We start from the raw sequence: 16,276 nt of genomic DNA, 5'->3' as shown, positions 1-16,276 counted from the left end.
CAGTATATTTCACAAACTGTTTAATGAGTTATCAAGTTTTAGTAACCAGTTTATAAATTCTCTATGTGCCCTGCACCTGCTGTACGGACAACATCGAGACGATAGTTGAATCCGTCCCAAACGCCTCTCAAAGTGTCTTCTTCCACTGAAGTCACCGCTGCCGTGATTCTGTTTTTGAGCTCTTCCAGATTAGTCGCTAATGGTGGCACAAAAACACGGTCTTTGACGTATCCCCACAAGAAAAAGTCGCAAGGTGTGATGATGAAACGCACACTGCACCACAATTACGGATTCAGTCTTGCTGAACTGCAGAACGCACGCAAAACGCCCCTTGTGTGTTGCGGGGTCACCGTCTTGCGAATGACTGAGGTCAGGGGCTGTTTGTGCGCTGGGAGAGGCATCCAGCAGAAATCATTTCAAACTCTATGCCCCACCCTCTCTATGCCCCGCCCTTTCAAGTGGTAAGAGTTTCATTCATGGGCGGTTCGTGGTTGCAGAGATATAGCGATTTCAAATCGGGTCCATCTTTTTCAAACACCCTGTTTATTTGTTGTTGTTTTTGTCTCTAGCTCCGTCGATGATTCGCAGACATTTACATTTCGTCGGTGTCAACGTCTATGTGGTGGCGGTGCATGCAAAACCGACCTCAGGGTCGTACCACAATGAGGCTTCTTCTTTACGTACACAACACGATCACTTGTGAATTGTAAGTGAACTTCATTCATCATTCTGTGCAATCAAATCACTGCACTACATCGGTACGCTGTCTAAGACCAATACAGCATTGTGTCTGTGGGAAAACTTGGGATAATTCGTCTAACAGGTTTGACAGAACACCAACGTACCCACAATTTCATGAAACCATATTTATATTTATATATGAGGATCACGATAAGAATTATCTACCGAAAACACTTACGTAACTTAACAGTATTATTTAGAATTTAAGAAGTGATAATTTGCCACATATAGGGCTCGAGATAGTCGTATGGCTGTTGCCAGGGTGACGGGCAGGGCTACCACCGTGGGGAGAGGTTATGGTTCTGGACAGGGATGGTGCTAAGGGGCGGTCCATAAATGACGTCACGTGATTTTGGACGATTTTTGACCCCCCCCCCCATCATCACACGGCGTCACAAAATGTCAGACCCCCCCCCCCCCTCAAACATGACGTCACAAAGCTCTGCCCTCCCCCCTCCAAAAATATAACATGCTTCAAATCGCTTTCAACTATTGTCATTGTAGTGCGTATTTAATGCACTCTGATGTTGTAGGAGAAAACATTTATTAAAAAGTATATTTAATTAAGTAGAACTTGTTTATATTTATTTAAAGTTGCGTATTTTGATGTGACGTCACATTTCTCAAACACACCCCCCTCGTCACACATCGTCACAAATGTCTGACCCCCCCCCCCCAGGTGCGTGACGTCATTTATGGACGGCCCCTAACGGTTTTGTGACGGGGTTATGGTTCGACCTCCCATCGCGGCCAGAGTGCCAGAAGCCGCGGGAGGTTCACGTGGCGTTGTCTAGAGGGCAGCCCTGGCAAATCGGGCTGAGAAAGCCACCAGAGCCGTCCGCGCAGCAGCCGTGGAATTCGACCTCCACGTGCTCACGCACAAATCCCCCTCGAGGAAGACGGCCACACACACGCAGGGGTGGGCGTCGAGGAGTGTCACGGGGCTCCCAAATGAATGCTGTGGCCAGGCCGAGTGTTTCGCGGGGCGAGCGAGTGTTGTTATTTAGAGGGCTCTAGGGTCGGTGAAGCGTTATGGCGAGAGAGGCTCGGGTCCCTAATCCACCTTTTCCACTTTACAAGACGGTCCAGATTTCTTATCACCCCCATTTAATTCCCGAAAACGTAATATTTGTTTTTAAGTAAGGTTGATTTTAAACAGATATGAATATGCAAAGGAAAAATAAATGTTCGGGGTTAATTAATTGAGGGGGATGTCGCAAGACATCTGGACCACCCTGTACTTTAGACTAAACCTGGTAATGTTTCTCCAGTCAACACTTGGGTTTAATGAAACTGTGCAGTATTTGTTTTTTGTTATCCGAAAGTTCAAATCAATACTGGTAGAAGACCTCACTTACGAAGGAATTCCTGCCACCCGAACAAAGATGCCGATCCCAGACTGTTCGTGTCAAGTGGTTGCCACCTGTCCGAGTCAAATCCCGAACAAGTGGTGGACCAATGAGGAACATCGCAGCGACAGGGTGAGCTGGAGAATCTGGGAATCGGCAATTGTTTCTGCGATGTGGAACTAAAGCAAAATGCAATGCCCGTCTGCCCTGGGCTGGCGATGGAAGGGGTTAAAACAACCACTCGTTCTGCGGTATTCGACTTGGGGCTGATTGAACTTGGGGCCAATTAGCCGCAACAAATGAATGACCGTGAATGGGGTGGTTCTGGACCGGGGTTGGACCACCACCGATTGGCTGCGAGCAGGATAAGTACGCACCGTTTCCACCTCGCACACCACCACCTGACCATCGTTTATTTCGCCACACTTAGTGAATCGGGCCAGGATTGTGGTGGCAACCGCAGTCAGGCATGATGTTAGCCCTGCGTGGCTAACTACTGTAGCCAGTCAAGGTCATGGTTAGGGTTCATTTGAAGTTTTAGGCTTATTTGAACCGTGGTTAAAAAAAAGACTTTGACTTAGGACTAGGACCAGGTCTCGCGTATCATTTGAAGTTAAGTGAGCCACATGAACGGTATTGGTTTAAGGATAGGAGCCAGCTGCTATTGTGAAAGGATATAGGTCTGTGTCATGGGATAGTATTCGGCCCTTGTGGCCAGAATGGATCGCGTGAAGACGGTGGCGTTGGCGGGTGTGCCGTGGGTCCAGGGAGTTCGTGGCTTGCTGGGGAGGATGGCCATCACGCCTGCTGTTCCCTTCTCTCCCAGTCGAGCCAGCCTCCCCCATAATGCCGAGCCCTGCACAATTGGTAAACAAGCACACACGCGCACGCACGCACGCACGCAATCCGTTAGGGCCCACACACCGCCCACACAAGATGCCTTCTCAAGCAGGAGCCCTAATTCTCGACACTCCAGGTATGGCACGCGGGTGCCTGCTTCCGTCAACCTCAAGGCAATTTTTTGCTGATACTGAAATTATGGAATTGATAATCCATATTTAACTTTTTTTTCTTGAAAAAAAAGGAATTTTTTATATTGCGATTATGATTTGCTATCTATTTTAAATTTGGCGTATCTGTTATTGTTTATTATTGAGTTATTTTACTGTGACTTGTGCGTATGTTGGGGAAATGGCGGTGTTGTTTTTGGTTGGTTAAACACCGATTTAAAAGCTTATTGGCTCACGGGGTAATTAAAAATAAACTGAAACTGGTTGGTTCAGTTTTTGGTTGATTGCGCCACATCCACCATCAATATCAATCAATGTCATGCAGCTTTAGTTCATGTGGCACCCTTCACCGACAGAATTGTCACAGACTGCTGCACCAGTCAACGTAACATCACATCAATGAAAGTTACACAAAATAGTAATAGTAGACACCTTAGTTAAAAATATAAAAGAGAGTAGAATATATTTAAACCCCTTAGATGACATGTATATAGAACTTATTTTGCACCATACGTAGCGAAACGTGCTAATCGGACACGGTGTTCATGGTGCCCTGGACCACAAACACAAAACCATGCTCAGAATCCTCAAACTTGGGACTACGAACCCACAAACCCAGACTACGAACCCACAAACCCAGACTACGAACCCATAAGCCCAGACTACGAACCCATAAGCCCAGACTACGAACCCACAAACGTGAACTAGCAAACCATTAAACTCAGACTACGATCCCATAAACCCAGACTGCGTACCCACAAAGCCGAGTGTTGTTGTTGGTAAGTGTTGTTGTTGAGTGTTGTTGTTGCTGACTGTTGTTGTTGAGTGATGTTGTTGTTGAGTGTTGTTGTTGTTGAGTGTTGGAAAGTGTTGTTGTTGCCGAGTTGTTGCTGAGTGTTGTTGCTGAGTGTTGTTGTTGAATTGTTGTTGCTGCTGAGTGTTGATGAGTGTTGTTGTTGGTGAGTGTTGTTGGTGAATTCTTGTTGCTGCTGAGTGTTGTTGTTGGTGAATGTTGTTGTTGGTGAGTGATGTTGTTGTTGAGTGTTGGTAAGTGTTGTTGTTGGTAATTGTCGTTGTTGATGATTGTTGTTGCTGAGTTATTGCTGAGTGTTGTTGTTGCTGAGTGTTGTTGGTGAATTGTTGTTGCTGCTGAGTGTTGGTGAGTGTTGTTGTTGCTGAGTTATTGCTGAGTGTTGTTGGTGAATTGTTGTTGCTGCTGAGTGTTGCTGAGTGTTGTTGTGGGTGAGTGTTGTTGTTGTTGTTGTCGAGCGTGTGGCGGCTGCATCTCGTGTACCTGGTGTATCCCAGCTTCTGCGCGACGAGCAGCGCCTCCTTGCTGCGCCTCCCCGCGCGGCACAGGAAGACGGTGTTGGGGGCGCTCGGGGCGGCTAGCTCCGATCCGTAGCGCGCGCGGAACTCACGCGGGGACAGTTGCAGAGCCTCCCGCAGCTCCCCCACTGCAACAAAGACGAAGATCTGCCATCGCGTGCGGACTGTTGGGGCAAGCGCTGCTCGCGAGCCGCGTCCTGCGAAGGCCGGCCCCAGGTGGCTTATCGAGTGGACATTTACAGCGGCCAAATGCCTACACGCGTGCGTTCGAGGGGGAAACACTCGATCCCGTAAAGGGGGACCAGGTGGCGTTCGCACATGTTTGCTGTCGCGCCTTAAAGCCACCCCAACAAGCGCGATGACGACTATGACGACGATGATGACAACGACTATGACGACTATGATGACTATGACGACTATGATGACTATGACGACTATGATGACTATGACGACGACTATGACGACTATGATGACTATGACGACTATGATGACTATGACGACTATGACGACTATGACGACGACTATGACGACTATGACAACGACGATGACGACTATGACAACGACTATGACGACTATGACAACGACTATGACGACGATGACGACTATGACGACTATGACGACGACGATGACGACTATGACAACGACTATGACGACTATGACAACGACTATGACGACTATGACGACTACGACGAAGACAATAATAGCAACAGCGATTGGCGGGCAGCACTCACGTGGGACATTGACGCAGCCCTCGATGGTGCCGTTCTCCTTGAGCTCCGAGGGCTCGCGCACGTCCACGAGCCACACGGCAGAGGCCGCCAGCAGCGCCTTCAGCTCCTCGTACGGCACCGACACGACCCCCTCGGGCCCCTCCAGGGGCTGCGAAGCCGACCCCAGCGCCGACTCTCCGGCCCAGGCGCGCTTCCCCACCAGCTCCTCGATCTGGCGGCGGCCCAACGACAGACGGGCAATGTCGATTCGACGAGCCGTGGACTCGCCACGCCGTCGATTCAACGAGCTTTCAACGGATAAAGCATTTGGGAGGCCTAGTTGGTGTGCTGGTGTATGATCGGTGAGTCGGTGTGAATGAACAGGCATCACGATGGGTCTTCTATTCCTATTTTTTTTTATTTTACCAGGTAAGGCCCACTAGGTTATGGAGCTCTTTTTCAGAAGCGACCTGGCTATCACAAATGGTAGCACCAACGAAGTGGCTTATCGCGTGAAAATTTGTAACAGCCAAATACTCTGAACGCGTGGTGTTGATTAAAAACGTGGAGGGAAAAACCGGAGGACGCAGAGAAAAATCCACACGATCACGGGGAGAGAGAGACAGGCAAACTTCAAATGTACAGCAGGCACCAGGGTGGGGATGGCACCCACGACCTCCTGTATACCAGGCGAGGTAATTAACATCTCCTAGCCACCGCCTGTAGGCTGCCTGTGTGTGGATGGTGGCTGTGACGAGTGAGAGACACGTGGGGTGATCTGGGGCCCCTCGAGTGCCGGGAGAGACACGAAGCAGAAGCAAGAGGACAACGGCGTGTGGCCTACCGAACGTTGGCGACTTGATTGGTGAATAACCACCCCGCGTGTTCACGGCGAGGGTCACGGCCAGAAGAATGAGACACGATGGCCACGAGTTGACACTGGAATCAACCACTTTCATTTATTCCATCACCCTGGCCTTTCTGTGGCTGTGATATGAAAAAGGGCTATTGGCCAAAACGTCACTTTTTACAGATAACTTTTTCATTTTGTAAGGCCGCAGAGTGCTATTGACGAAAGTGTTGAGTTGTTTTGTGGCATGCGCGTCTGCGCACCGCTATTTGAAACAAGTCAGAACCATCCAATAATTGGAGGAATCTGTGATCGCGTTTCGTAAGACAGTATATACGTGTAAGACAACGAATTTTAGTGGGAATATTTTGAACACCACAATCGGGCCGGGCTCCATCTCTCGGATCAGGCGGAACTGGGGGGGGGGGGGGGGGGGGGCGTGGTGCGTGGATGGCAGGGAGCGGGGGTGAGAGTTGTGGATTGCGGCCACCATATCAGTGGTACAACCACGAAGAAGTCCGGGAGCAGGCCAGAGCGGATATCTCACTTGCCGGGACCACCGGATGCGGTTGTTACTTTCGCAGTCTCCAACACTTCTCAACGTAGCCAATCGCGGTGAATTACACGACAACACACTTTCAATTAGTGTCGGGGAGGGTGGGGGGCTTACTTTGTTGGCCACGTAAATACATCGATAGGGCTAAAAGTGTTGCTACCATTGAGGTGGGACTCTACCGATTCCTGCTCTGGCACCATGGGCTCCGAAGGGAGATTTGGGTTGGGCCAGAGGGAGATTTGTGGGCGCACGACCACGTACGTCGTCGATCTTGGCCTGAAATCCATCGTTGATGTCGTCAAGTTGTGTCCCTGGCCGCGCGTTGCCGACGTCCGGCCGGGCCTGAGGGCGACTGCTGACCTCGTCGGCGTGCGTCGCCAGCAAGGGGCGGCCTGCAGTCACCAGGCCGCGCTGCCACCACGGGGTCAACAGGGCACCTGTGGACAGATGCGGCAGCCACGGACGGACACTCGGAAACGTTTCTTCGAGGGTGCCACGGTGGCGAGATGTTAACTATCTCGGCTGGTGTGCAGGAGGCCGTGGGTTCGATCCCGACTCTGACGCCTGCTGCTGTGTATTTGGATTTCGCATGTCTCTCTCTGCCCGTGGTCGCGTGGATTTTTCTCCGGGTCCTCTGGTATTTCCCTTCAATTTTAGAATCAACGTCACGCGTTTAGAGTATTTGGCAACTAAATTTCTACCCGATAAGCCACTTGTTAAGCTATTATTTGTGGCCAGGTCGCTTTTGACAATAATAATAATTCAAATGTATAATGCGCATTCCATCCTAGGAACTCAATGCACAATGCATGGAAAGCAGGAAACAAAAATAGAACCGGGGCAACCGACCAAACTAAAGAGGGAAGGCCACTTTAAAGAGATGGGTTTGCAAAGCAGACTTAAATCTATCTACCGACTCCGATTGCCCTGATTTCAAGTGGCGAGGCATTCCATAGTTTGGGTGCCACGCAAACAAAAGCCCGATCACCAAAAGTGCACAACCTAGACCTGGGAGTGCTGAGCAGTTGCAGATCAGAAGTTCTTAATGACTTTGATTGAATATATAAATGTGTTAGTTCCTGCAAGTAGTGTGGGTGAGCCCTTTTAAAGCATAATAGGTTAATAGCAGTATCTTAAAATCCACTCAGAGTTTGACCGGTAGCCAATGAAGGAATAAGAGGACTGGTGTAATATGCTCACCGTACGGTGTACGTGGTGTAATCACTCTAGCAGCTGCATTCTGAACAAGCTGGAGTCTGCCCAGTACTTTGCTCGGTATCCCAATCAGTGAGGCGTTGCAGTAGTCGAGATAACACAAAAGCATCGACCAGTGTCTCCAAGTTTGCGGATGGCAGGAAACGATGCATCCTGGCAATATTTCTCAGGTGTAAAAATTACATTGTGAAGAGATATGTGCCTCAAAGGAGGCGGGCCTTACCTTGTAGAATTAAAAAAATAGTTTTGAATAGTTGAGTTTATTCAACCCGGCAACGATAGCGTGATGGGCAACACTGTGACTCGGCAGGGGCTTAACTAAACACGGCGTGTTCGACCGCGTGGCTCGGCGGGAGGACAGCCATCGGAAACGCTGCGAGTTCAAATCCTCAACTAAAACTACGACTAATTTGACTTTACCAGGTAAGGCCCACTAAGCTATATATCTCAACAGCCTGTCAAACATTTAATCATGACCGGGCAAGCCGATTCACGCCAGGGTGTGCCTTTGTGTATCATATCATATCTTGTCATTTTTTCATTTATTTTACCAGATAAGGCCCACTGAGCTATATTGTTGCCATTTTTCAGAAGCGACCTAGCTATCACAAATGATAGCTCAACGAAGTAGCTGATACCGTGGAAATGTATAGCAGCGAAATACTACTTGCATGTTGATTCTATATGTGGAGGGAGAAAACCGTAGGACTCGGAGAAAAATCCACGCGACCGCGGGGAGAGAGAGACACGCAAACTCCAATTATAATTGGATCTCGACCCTGACGCCTGATCAAACCCACGACCTCCTGCATACGAGGCGAGGGAGATAACATCTGGCGGATGACTCAGAGCATAATCTCATCCATCTGGGGTCGATCACATAAGCACCACTTTGTAGGGAAGTCAACAGCAGTTGCCTTATGGATAGACTTCACACTGTCATAGGAATGTCGAATTTACACGGTGGCACAATAACGACACGTTAACTCCCTTTCTCAGTATGCAGGAGGTCGTGGGTTCGATTCTAACCTCGAGATCCGTATATTTGGAGTGTGCATGATTCCCCCCGTGTTCACGTGGATTTTTTGCCGGGTCCTCCGGGTTTTCCCTCCACAATTAGAAACGTGTCCTTGGAGTGTTTGGCTGCTATACATTTCCACATAAGTCACTTCGTTGAGCTATCATTTGTGGCCAGGTTGCTTCTGAAAAGAACCATGTAGCTCAGTGGGCCTTACCTGGTCAAATAAAAGTAGGAAATACTGTAGTAGTAATAGTAGGCAGAGCAGTGCTTTTAGTGGTAGCAGCCAGCACCACCATAAGCACTGCTTCTGCCAGTTGTTGAAGTCACAGCTTCATGGTTTAAATGCAATACTGTCCTGCTTCTTTGAAACTAACAGGAATACCTCGAATGCATTCATTTCCTTTCCCCTACACACACCGTATCTAATATTGCTCTTGCTCAAGTGCAAGCAAAAACCATTATCTCTTTCATAACAATCAACAATATTTGTCCGTTATCTCAAACCTCCTTGAATTGATAGAGAGTTCCATTTCCGCGGTTACTGATTTGGCACCGAGATCTAGGAACCCGTTTCCAGGATACTTTTGTTCACCGAAGCGAGTTTGAGGTTTTGCCACATCACCACGGGACATCTAGAGGGCATTTCAAGTTGACCTGTTTTTAAAAATATTTTTTATTAGATTTTTGCTGTACATAAGAAGAAAGGCCCGCTGCAGAACGTTGGGCGATATGCATCTTTCTTTTCTGCATGGATCATTAAAGACACCGGCCACAGCAGTTCGATTGTGGCCCATGCAAACCAAACTAGGGACCGTATAGTAATTTTCTTGCTGTGGTTTTCCCACCTCATGATGATTGCTTGTGTTGCAATCGAAACGTCGTATTTAATTTATTTTATACCTACGTGACTTTACCGAAAGAACCAAAGAGTATGGATCCCTGCAGTCACGAAAACTTCAAATCTAGATTATACCCACTGTAGTCTGCTCTTCTTCAACAGAGGAATAGCAAAATTCCACAATCTCTCTCCAAAAGCCCTCTCATCGTGACTATGAGACCTCGACATTGGCATTGTAACTCCTGAACCCGTATTGCTGCTGTCATCATGCGCAAGAGTAGAATTGTTGCACCGACCAACACCTGGGAACTCCACCTCTGGAGACAGAATAAGTATAACCAGTAAAAACAAAGTTTTTCACTATAAATCCTTTATATGCGTGGCGGCTAGAGTCCTCTCGTCCTCTGGCTTGAGATGGCTGCCACCTATGGGTCAGATGATTGCATTGCACCATTAAGCAATTGGTAATTAAATATAATATTTTTGTCCTAAAAAGTGTAAAATTTTGGAAAAAAAATTTCACGAACATTAATTGTCACGCACAACGAGTCTGTGTGGAAAATGTCAGCTCGATTGGATCACAGGAAGTGGGTTAAAAAACGACCGAAAGATTTGCACGGTCCTAAGCAAGCAAGCGGACTTAATATAAAGGATTTTAAAATAAGTAAACCCGTAAAAACAAAGTTTTTCACTCTAAATCCTTTATATGCGTGGCGGCTTGAGTCCTCTCGTCCTCTGGCTTGAGATGGCTGCCACCTATGGGTCAGATGATTGTCTGCAGTATTAAACAATTGGCAATTAAATATAATATTTTTGTCCTATAAAGTGTAAAATTTTGGAAAAAAATTTTTACGAACATGAATTGTCACGCACAACGAGTCTGTGTGGAAAATATCAACTCGATTGGATCATGGGAAGTGGGTTAAAAAACGACCGAAAGATTTACACGGTCGTAAGCAAGCAAGCAAGCACGCAAGCACGCAAGCAAGTGAACTTAATATAAAGGATTTAAAAACCCGGGACGCATCACGGGAAGATTTAGAATAATATCTCACAGTACCCGAACGAGGGATCAACATGCGTGTTAAGTGCATGGTCTTACGTGGTGCATGATTATACACTCTTGGTGTCGAGTGGGTTGTTAAAATATATTTTCTGCACAGCTGGTAACCACGCGAAAGAAATAAAACAAAAACCCGGTAATCATTTTGTTGTTGTTGTTGTTGCACATTGAGAAATGTCTCGAGCAATAAAGCACGGAATATATAACGTTCAGCCGACAGCTGGGGGGAGTTGCCGCGGTGGTGGAATTGTCAGCGCCATGGAACGTGCAACCCAGAGATGACGCCGGGTTCGATCCCGTCTCCTGGCACGACGGTTGAACTTAAAGACGCAGGGTTCTCAAGCCCCAAATGGGCATGTTTCTTGGCGCTATAACAAATAGCCCATTGCCTGAATTGTCACCACTTAGAGATACATATGTTCGTATCTGTGTATGTATATGTAAGGTTTTTAATAGAAATTTTGAAATATTTTTTTCGCTCGGGCAACGCCGCTAGTTATATAAAAATATGTTCGTATTATAATGCAGCGGTAGTTTCGGAGTGCGTTGAGTTTTGTGCTTTTGCTTTAAGCCCCCACCGCGTCTGTGCACCCGACCGTGTAAGTGGGCGAACCGTGGTCAGTCCATCGGCAAGGCCACGTGTTGGTGGGGCAAAGCGTGATTTACACCCCCCACACATCCTCCGAGACGTCTGCTCAGTGTGGAAGAGCGAATCAAATATCCCTCCTCGAGGGCTGGTTGGGGTCCCAGTGCCACCAATTTGCGTGGGTTTCCAGGAGAAACGCATTTCCCGTGAGAATGCGGTCCCGATGCCAACACACGATGTTCGGCTCCCTCCAACGGCAATCGTTATTAAAAATAATTCACATGCAGGACTTACTGTCTTCAATGCGCGGATTTGTTTTTTAAACGGCGCCCGTTCTATTTTGCCAATCGTGGCACTGCTGTGTAACCGGCGTCCGTGCCACGCAAGGAGTCCATTCGGAAATCTCACAGGAACTCTCCGGTCACCCAAAGTGTCTAAGAACGGGCAAGGGACAAAGAGGGTTTTCACAAAGCTCCTTCTTCTACTTAAAAAAATAAACCCCCTTCAAGGGAGATTTTTAGGTTCACGCGATAGGGGGCACGTTTACCCGGCACACGCTGCTACAAGATTGGCGTTTTGTCGCTCGGCGTTCAAAGTTACATCCAAAGTCTGAGAATTACAAATATTGAAATGTCAGGTTTAACTGTCACGGTCAAAATTGATATTTTAATTCTGAGGTTTGGAATTTGTCAATATAAATATAACATTTTTTTTTATGATGGAGGGGTTTGCGTGCAGTTCTGCGTGATCTGGCTGCGAGAATTGATCAGCTCCACTTGACAATCGAGTTTACAATCGAGAGAACCCCCCCCGGGTGTACGTGATCGTGGGCGGTTCACAAAGGCAGCGCCGTCTTCGGCACTCCGAGCACTCAGCCAAATGTGAACACAATAAACGCACGCGCTCCCAAACACGAAGACAAAGATCTCCCGCATAGGACCTATGAAGGCCGGCACGGCACACGAGGGGGTGGGTGGCCAGCACTACGCCCGGCCGCTTTTGTCTCCCGAGTGACGATGTTTACTACATACCGTACCCGGTACTCATTTGAGGCCGAGTCGACATAGGCGAGGCCCAGGACCGGTTCGGATGATCGCCACTGGTGTTGGCCGTGAACAGGAATTGAGCTCGGATCACCGGGCTCCTAACGCAGTGCGCTAATCACGACCCTTTTTATTTAAAATGATCAAATGCTACGTTGAGCATGAATGTGATTTGCCGAGAAAGGTGCCGCACGTTTTAAAACCAAAAAACATTCCTGCGGAGGGAGCTGGTAGGAACGTTGGGTTGCTCGGTCAATGGCCAGGGTCAACGGCGGCGTGGTGTATTCTGCAAATATGCCCGATTGTGAGGGCGGGCACAAGCCAGCGTGAGTAGGTTAAACGTTGAGTTTTATAAGGGCACCCAGCCCCACCCTCCCCACCCAGCCCCTCCCCACCCAGCCCTTCCCTCCCCACCCAGCCCCTCCCTCCACGACGGACGGACGGACACAATAATCCCCTGTGGGCTGGTGTAACCAGGGAGGTTCCTACCAGTATTAAACTCGACTTGCCTCCCCAACACACACAGACACACGTGTCGTCACGCACACCAATGTAAATACGATTAGGAAGTGGAAAAAAACCTTCCAGACTCAGAAAAAGCAAATTCAGGAAACTCGAGTGGGCCCTGGTAGAGGTATCCAATCTAGAGACACCTCTCTGCAGCTGAGGATGGCCGTAAAATTGCCGAAATGAAAATAAATAAATAAAAGCACGAAGAAGGGCTGTTGCCCGAAACGTTGCCCGGTATTAACTTGTGTTGCCTTCTTTTTTTAAGGCAGTGCTAGTGACGATTGCGATTGAGTTCATGTCAATAAGAGTGATCGTTGTTTTTTTTATTTTGTATCCAGGAAAGCCACGCTGAGTCGAATGACCCTGTTTCTAGAGCAGCGGTCGCGAACCTATGGCTCGCGAGCCATATATGGCTCTTCCGGTGACGGCATATGGCTCCCAGACAATTTTGAGTTGAAAAAAAAATCAGTTTGGAACTGATTTTAAAATGCTTGCGATATTACGTAATAATACTGTGTCATTATAAAGTAAACAGAAATTAGTTTTGAAGATAAATTTCACGGGTCACGCCTGCACGAAGCTCAACCTCGCCACGTATGAACCAGACTACAAGGCCATCAGCAAAACCATGTAGCACCAGAAGTCGCATTAAAAGTAAGACATATTTAATTTATTATACGTTAAAAATACTATATGGCTCTCAATGAAATATATTTAGAAATATTTGGCTTTTATGGCTCTCCCAGTCAAAAAGGTTCCCGACCCCTGGTCTAGAGGGCGTTTTTTTTATTTTAGATGTTTTCAGCCAATTCATGACGAGTGTTAATCATGTGCAGGGTCGGGGCAATGGAGAAGCTCAGGAAAAAAATATCAAATGAACTCAGTTCAGTGTCTAGATTTGAAGCTTTCGTGACTGCAAGGATTCACTCTTAGGTTTTTCGGTTAAGTCACGTAGGTAAAAAAGTAAGTAAATAATAAAATAATAGAGGTAATAATAGAAATAAAATAATAAATCACGACGTTTCGGAGGCAACACAAGTCTCCGTCATCAGGTGGGACCGTCACAACTAAATTTACTGCATCAAGTGATGCAGTAAATTATTACTTCTAGTATTTTATTTTTTATTTTTATTTTTGCCTACGTGACTTTACCGAAAAAACCTGAGAGTATCAGTTCAGTGTCTCTGCAAATAAACAGCAATTTATGTGTTTTTTCTATCAGCCTATCGGCCTTTCTGACCGATATTATCAAACAAAATAAAAACCTCTGGACCAGTTTCGACCTTTTGGGTCTCATCAGCCGAGTCGGGCTTGTTAAACAAATGCTGCTTGGATCAACAGATCTGACCTCCGTACAGGCAAGAGAGGGGTGAGGTGACTTAGAGGATTATACGCTTGGCTAGAGGGGCTTACAGGGGGAGGCAGTATGGGACAGGACAGGGATTGCGACCAGCAATTGAATTTCAAAGAGTGTGGACGAGTTTCTGCTGGTGGAGCAATGGGTCCTTGCAGTGACATCGAGGCACATTGCTCTCCTTTTGAAATGGATCGCTCTCTTACCCCTCATCCATCTCTCTCATCTCTTTCTCATCTGTGGCGAGATGTTAATTCCCTCGCCTGGTCGACAAGAGGTTGTGGGGTTCGATCATGACCCTGACGCCTGTTGTATATTTGGAGTTTTCGTGTCTCTCTTTTTTCCTCCACGTTTAGAATCAACATCACGCGTTCGGAGTATTTGGGTGCAAGACATGTCCACGTGATAAGCCACTTCGTTGAGCTATCATTTGTGACCAGGTCTGTTCGGAAAAGATCTACATCGCTTCGTTGGCTTTACTTGGTCAAATAAAAATAGTTCAGGTAAGTTAGCTAAGCTGCTCACGCCAGATTCTCGCCAAAACGGGTAGAAGGTTATTTCTGGGATATCACTGCAAAACAATAAAAACTTATGCTGTTAAAGGCTATTTTGAGTCTTTATAGAGCCAAGAAGGGGCACCCGGCTTGCCACGAGGCTCTTTGTCACGTGACGAGCCCCCCGCCCCCCCCCCCGCAAACAAAGGAACCCCCCACGCCCAACTGTCCAATCACCGACGCGCATCTCCACGCGCGCGTGCACGAGACCCATTCGGTGGGTGCGGCGTTTTTGACGGTGCCGCTGATTGGTGGCCCTGACGCTGATTGGTGGCCCTGACGCTGATTGGTGGCCCTGACGCTGATTGGTGGCCCTGACGCTGATTGGTGGCCCTGACGCTGATTGGTGGCCCTGACGGGGGATCTCTCTGCTCAAGTCGTGTCCGTCGCGGTGCGGGAAATCTTTTTTTTGTTTTTTTTTATTCCACGCGTCAAAGTTGTTGTCTCTACGGTGTCACGAAGATCGACGTTGTAGAACACCACCCTTCCGTGGGCAAACAGAGTAAGGAATTCCAACAGCCTGTCAAATATTTAATCATGACCGGGCAAGTCGATTCACACCAGGGTGTATCTCCTTGTTGCCCTTTGTGTAACATATATGACGATTTATTTTTGTATTTTACCAGATAAGGCTCACTGAGCTAAAAAGCTCTTTTTCAGAAGCGACTTGGCTGGCTATAATCACAAAATGATAGCTCAACGAAGCGGCTTATCGTGTGGAAATGTATAGCAGCCAAATGCCGCAAACGCGTGATGTTGATTCTAAATGTGGAGGAAAAAACCGGAGCATCCGGGAGAAAAATACACGCGACAACGGAGAGAGAGACACACCGCAAAATTCAAATATACTGGTAGGAACCTCCTGGTTACACCAGTCTACAGGGGATTATTGTGTCCGTCCGTCGTGCAGGGAGGGGCTGGGTTGGGAGGGAGGGATTGGGAGGGGTGGGGCTGGGTGGGGAGGGGCTGGTCACCCCGTGGTGTCCTTATAAAACTCAACGTTTAACCTACTCACGCCGGCTTGTGCCCGCCCTCACAGTCGGCCATATTTGCGGAATACACCACGCCGCCGTTGACCCTGGCCATTGACCGAGCAACCCAACGTTCCTATCAGCTCCCTCCGCAGGAATGTGTTACAGCAGGCGTCAGGGCGACTGCATCCAACCACGTGGCATATCATGTGGCGTCAGGGTCGTTTAATGATGATGATGATGATATATGTCGTCATCATATAACCCAGCCATGATCAATCCGCTGCTGGATGAAGGCCACCCCTAATCTGCCCGTCGCCTTCCACGACCACTGCGAGATAACAAACCCGATTTCATCGCTCCGTCTCTCAACTGGACGTGCTCTCGGAGGGCATTTGTGATCCCTGGACTTAACACTCCGTTGTTGTTCTGGACCATCGTCCCTTCGAGCCGTGACACGTCCTGCCCAAGCCCCCCCCCCCCCCCCCCGCTCCACTCGCTTCCCTTAACAGGCTGGGATGGCTGTCACAAACCTGTGTATGTTCTCCAATCAATGCTGGCCCCTTCCCGTCTCTC

At 48.0% G+C, this 16,276-nt stretch overlaps 1 protein-coding gene across 1 annotated transcript in view; it reads right to left on the bottom strand.

Annotated features, from left to right (window-relative positions):
- Positions 1–1,175: 1,175 nt before the first annotated feature.
- Positions 1,176–16,276, bottom strand: part of LOC133354539 (thiosulfate sulfurtransferase/rhodanese-like domain-containing protein 3) — a 41,256-nt gene continuing 26,155 nt past the window's right edge. The window contains exons 2-5 of the mRNA XM_061571449.1: positions 6,807–6,982; positions 5,161–5,371; positions 4,395–4,557; positions 1,176–2,946 (exon numbers count right to left, since the gene is read on the bottom strand). Coding sequence (XP_061427433.1) covers positions 2,889–2,946; positions 4,395–4,557; positions 5,161–5,371; positions 6,807–6,982 — 608 coding nt within the window. The 3' untranslated portion in view covers positions 1,176–2,888. The remainder of the gene's footprint in view (positions 2,947–4,394; positions 4,558–5,160; positions 5,372–6,806; positions 6,983–16,276) is intronic.

This window comes from Lethenteron reissneri, chromosome 6 (genome assembly GCF_015708825.2).
Source record: "Lethenteron reissneri isolate LAM-NWPU_2019-01 chromosome 6, ASM1570882v1, whole genome shotgun sequence".
Classification (NCBI taxonomy): domain Eukaryota; kingdom Metazoa; phylum Chordata; class Hyperoartia; order Petromyzontiformes; family Petromyzontidae; genus Lethenteron; species Lethenteron reissneri.
The sequence above is the reverse complement of the archived record's forward strand: the minus strand, read 5'-3'. Positions and strand labels throughout refer to the sequence as shown.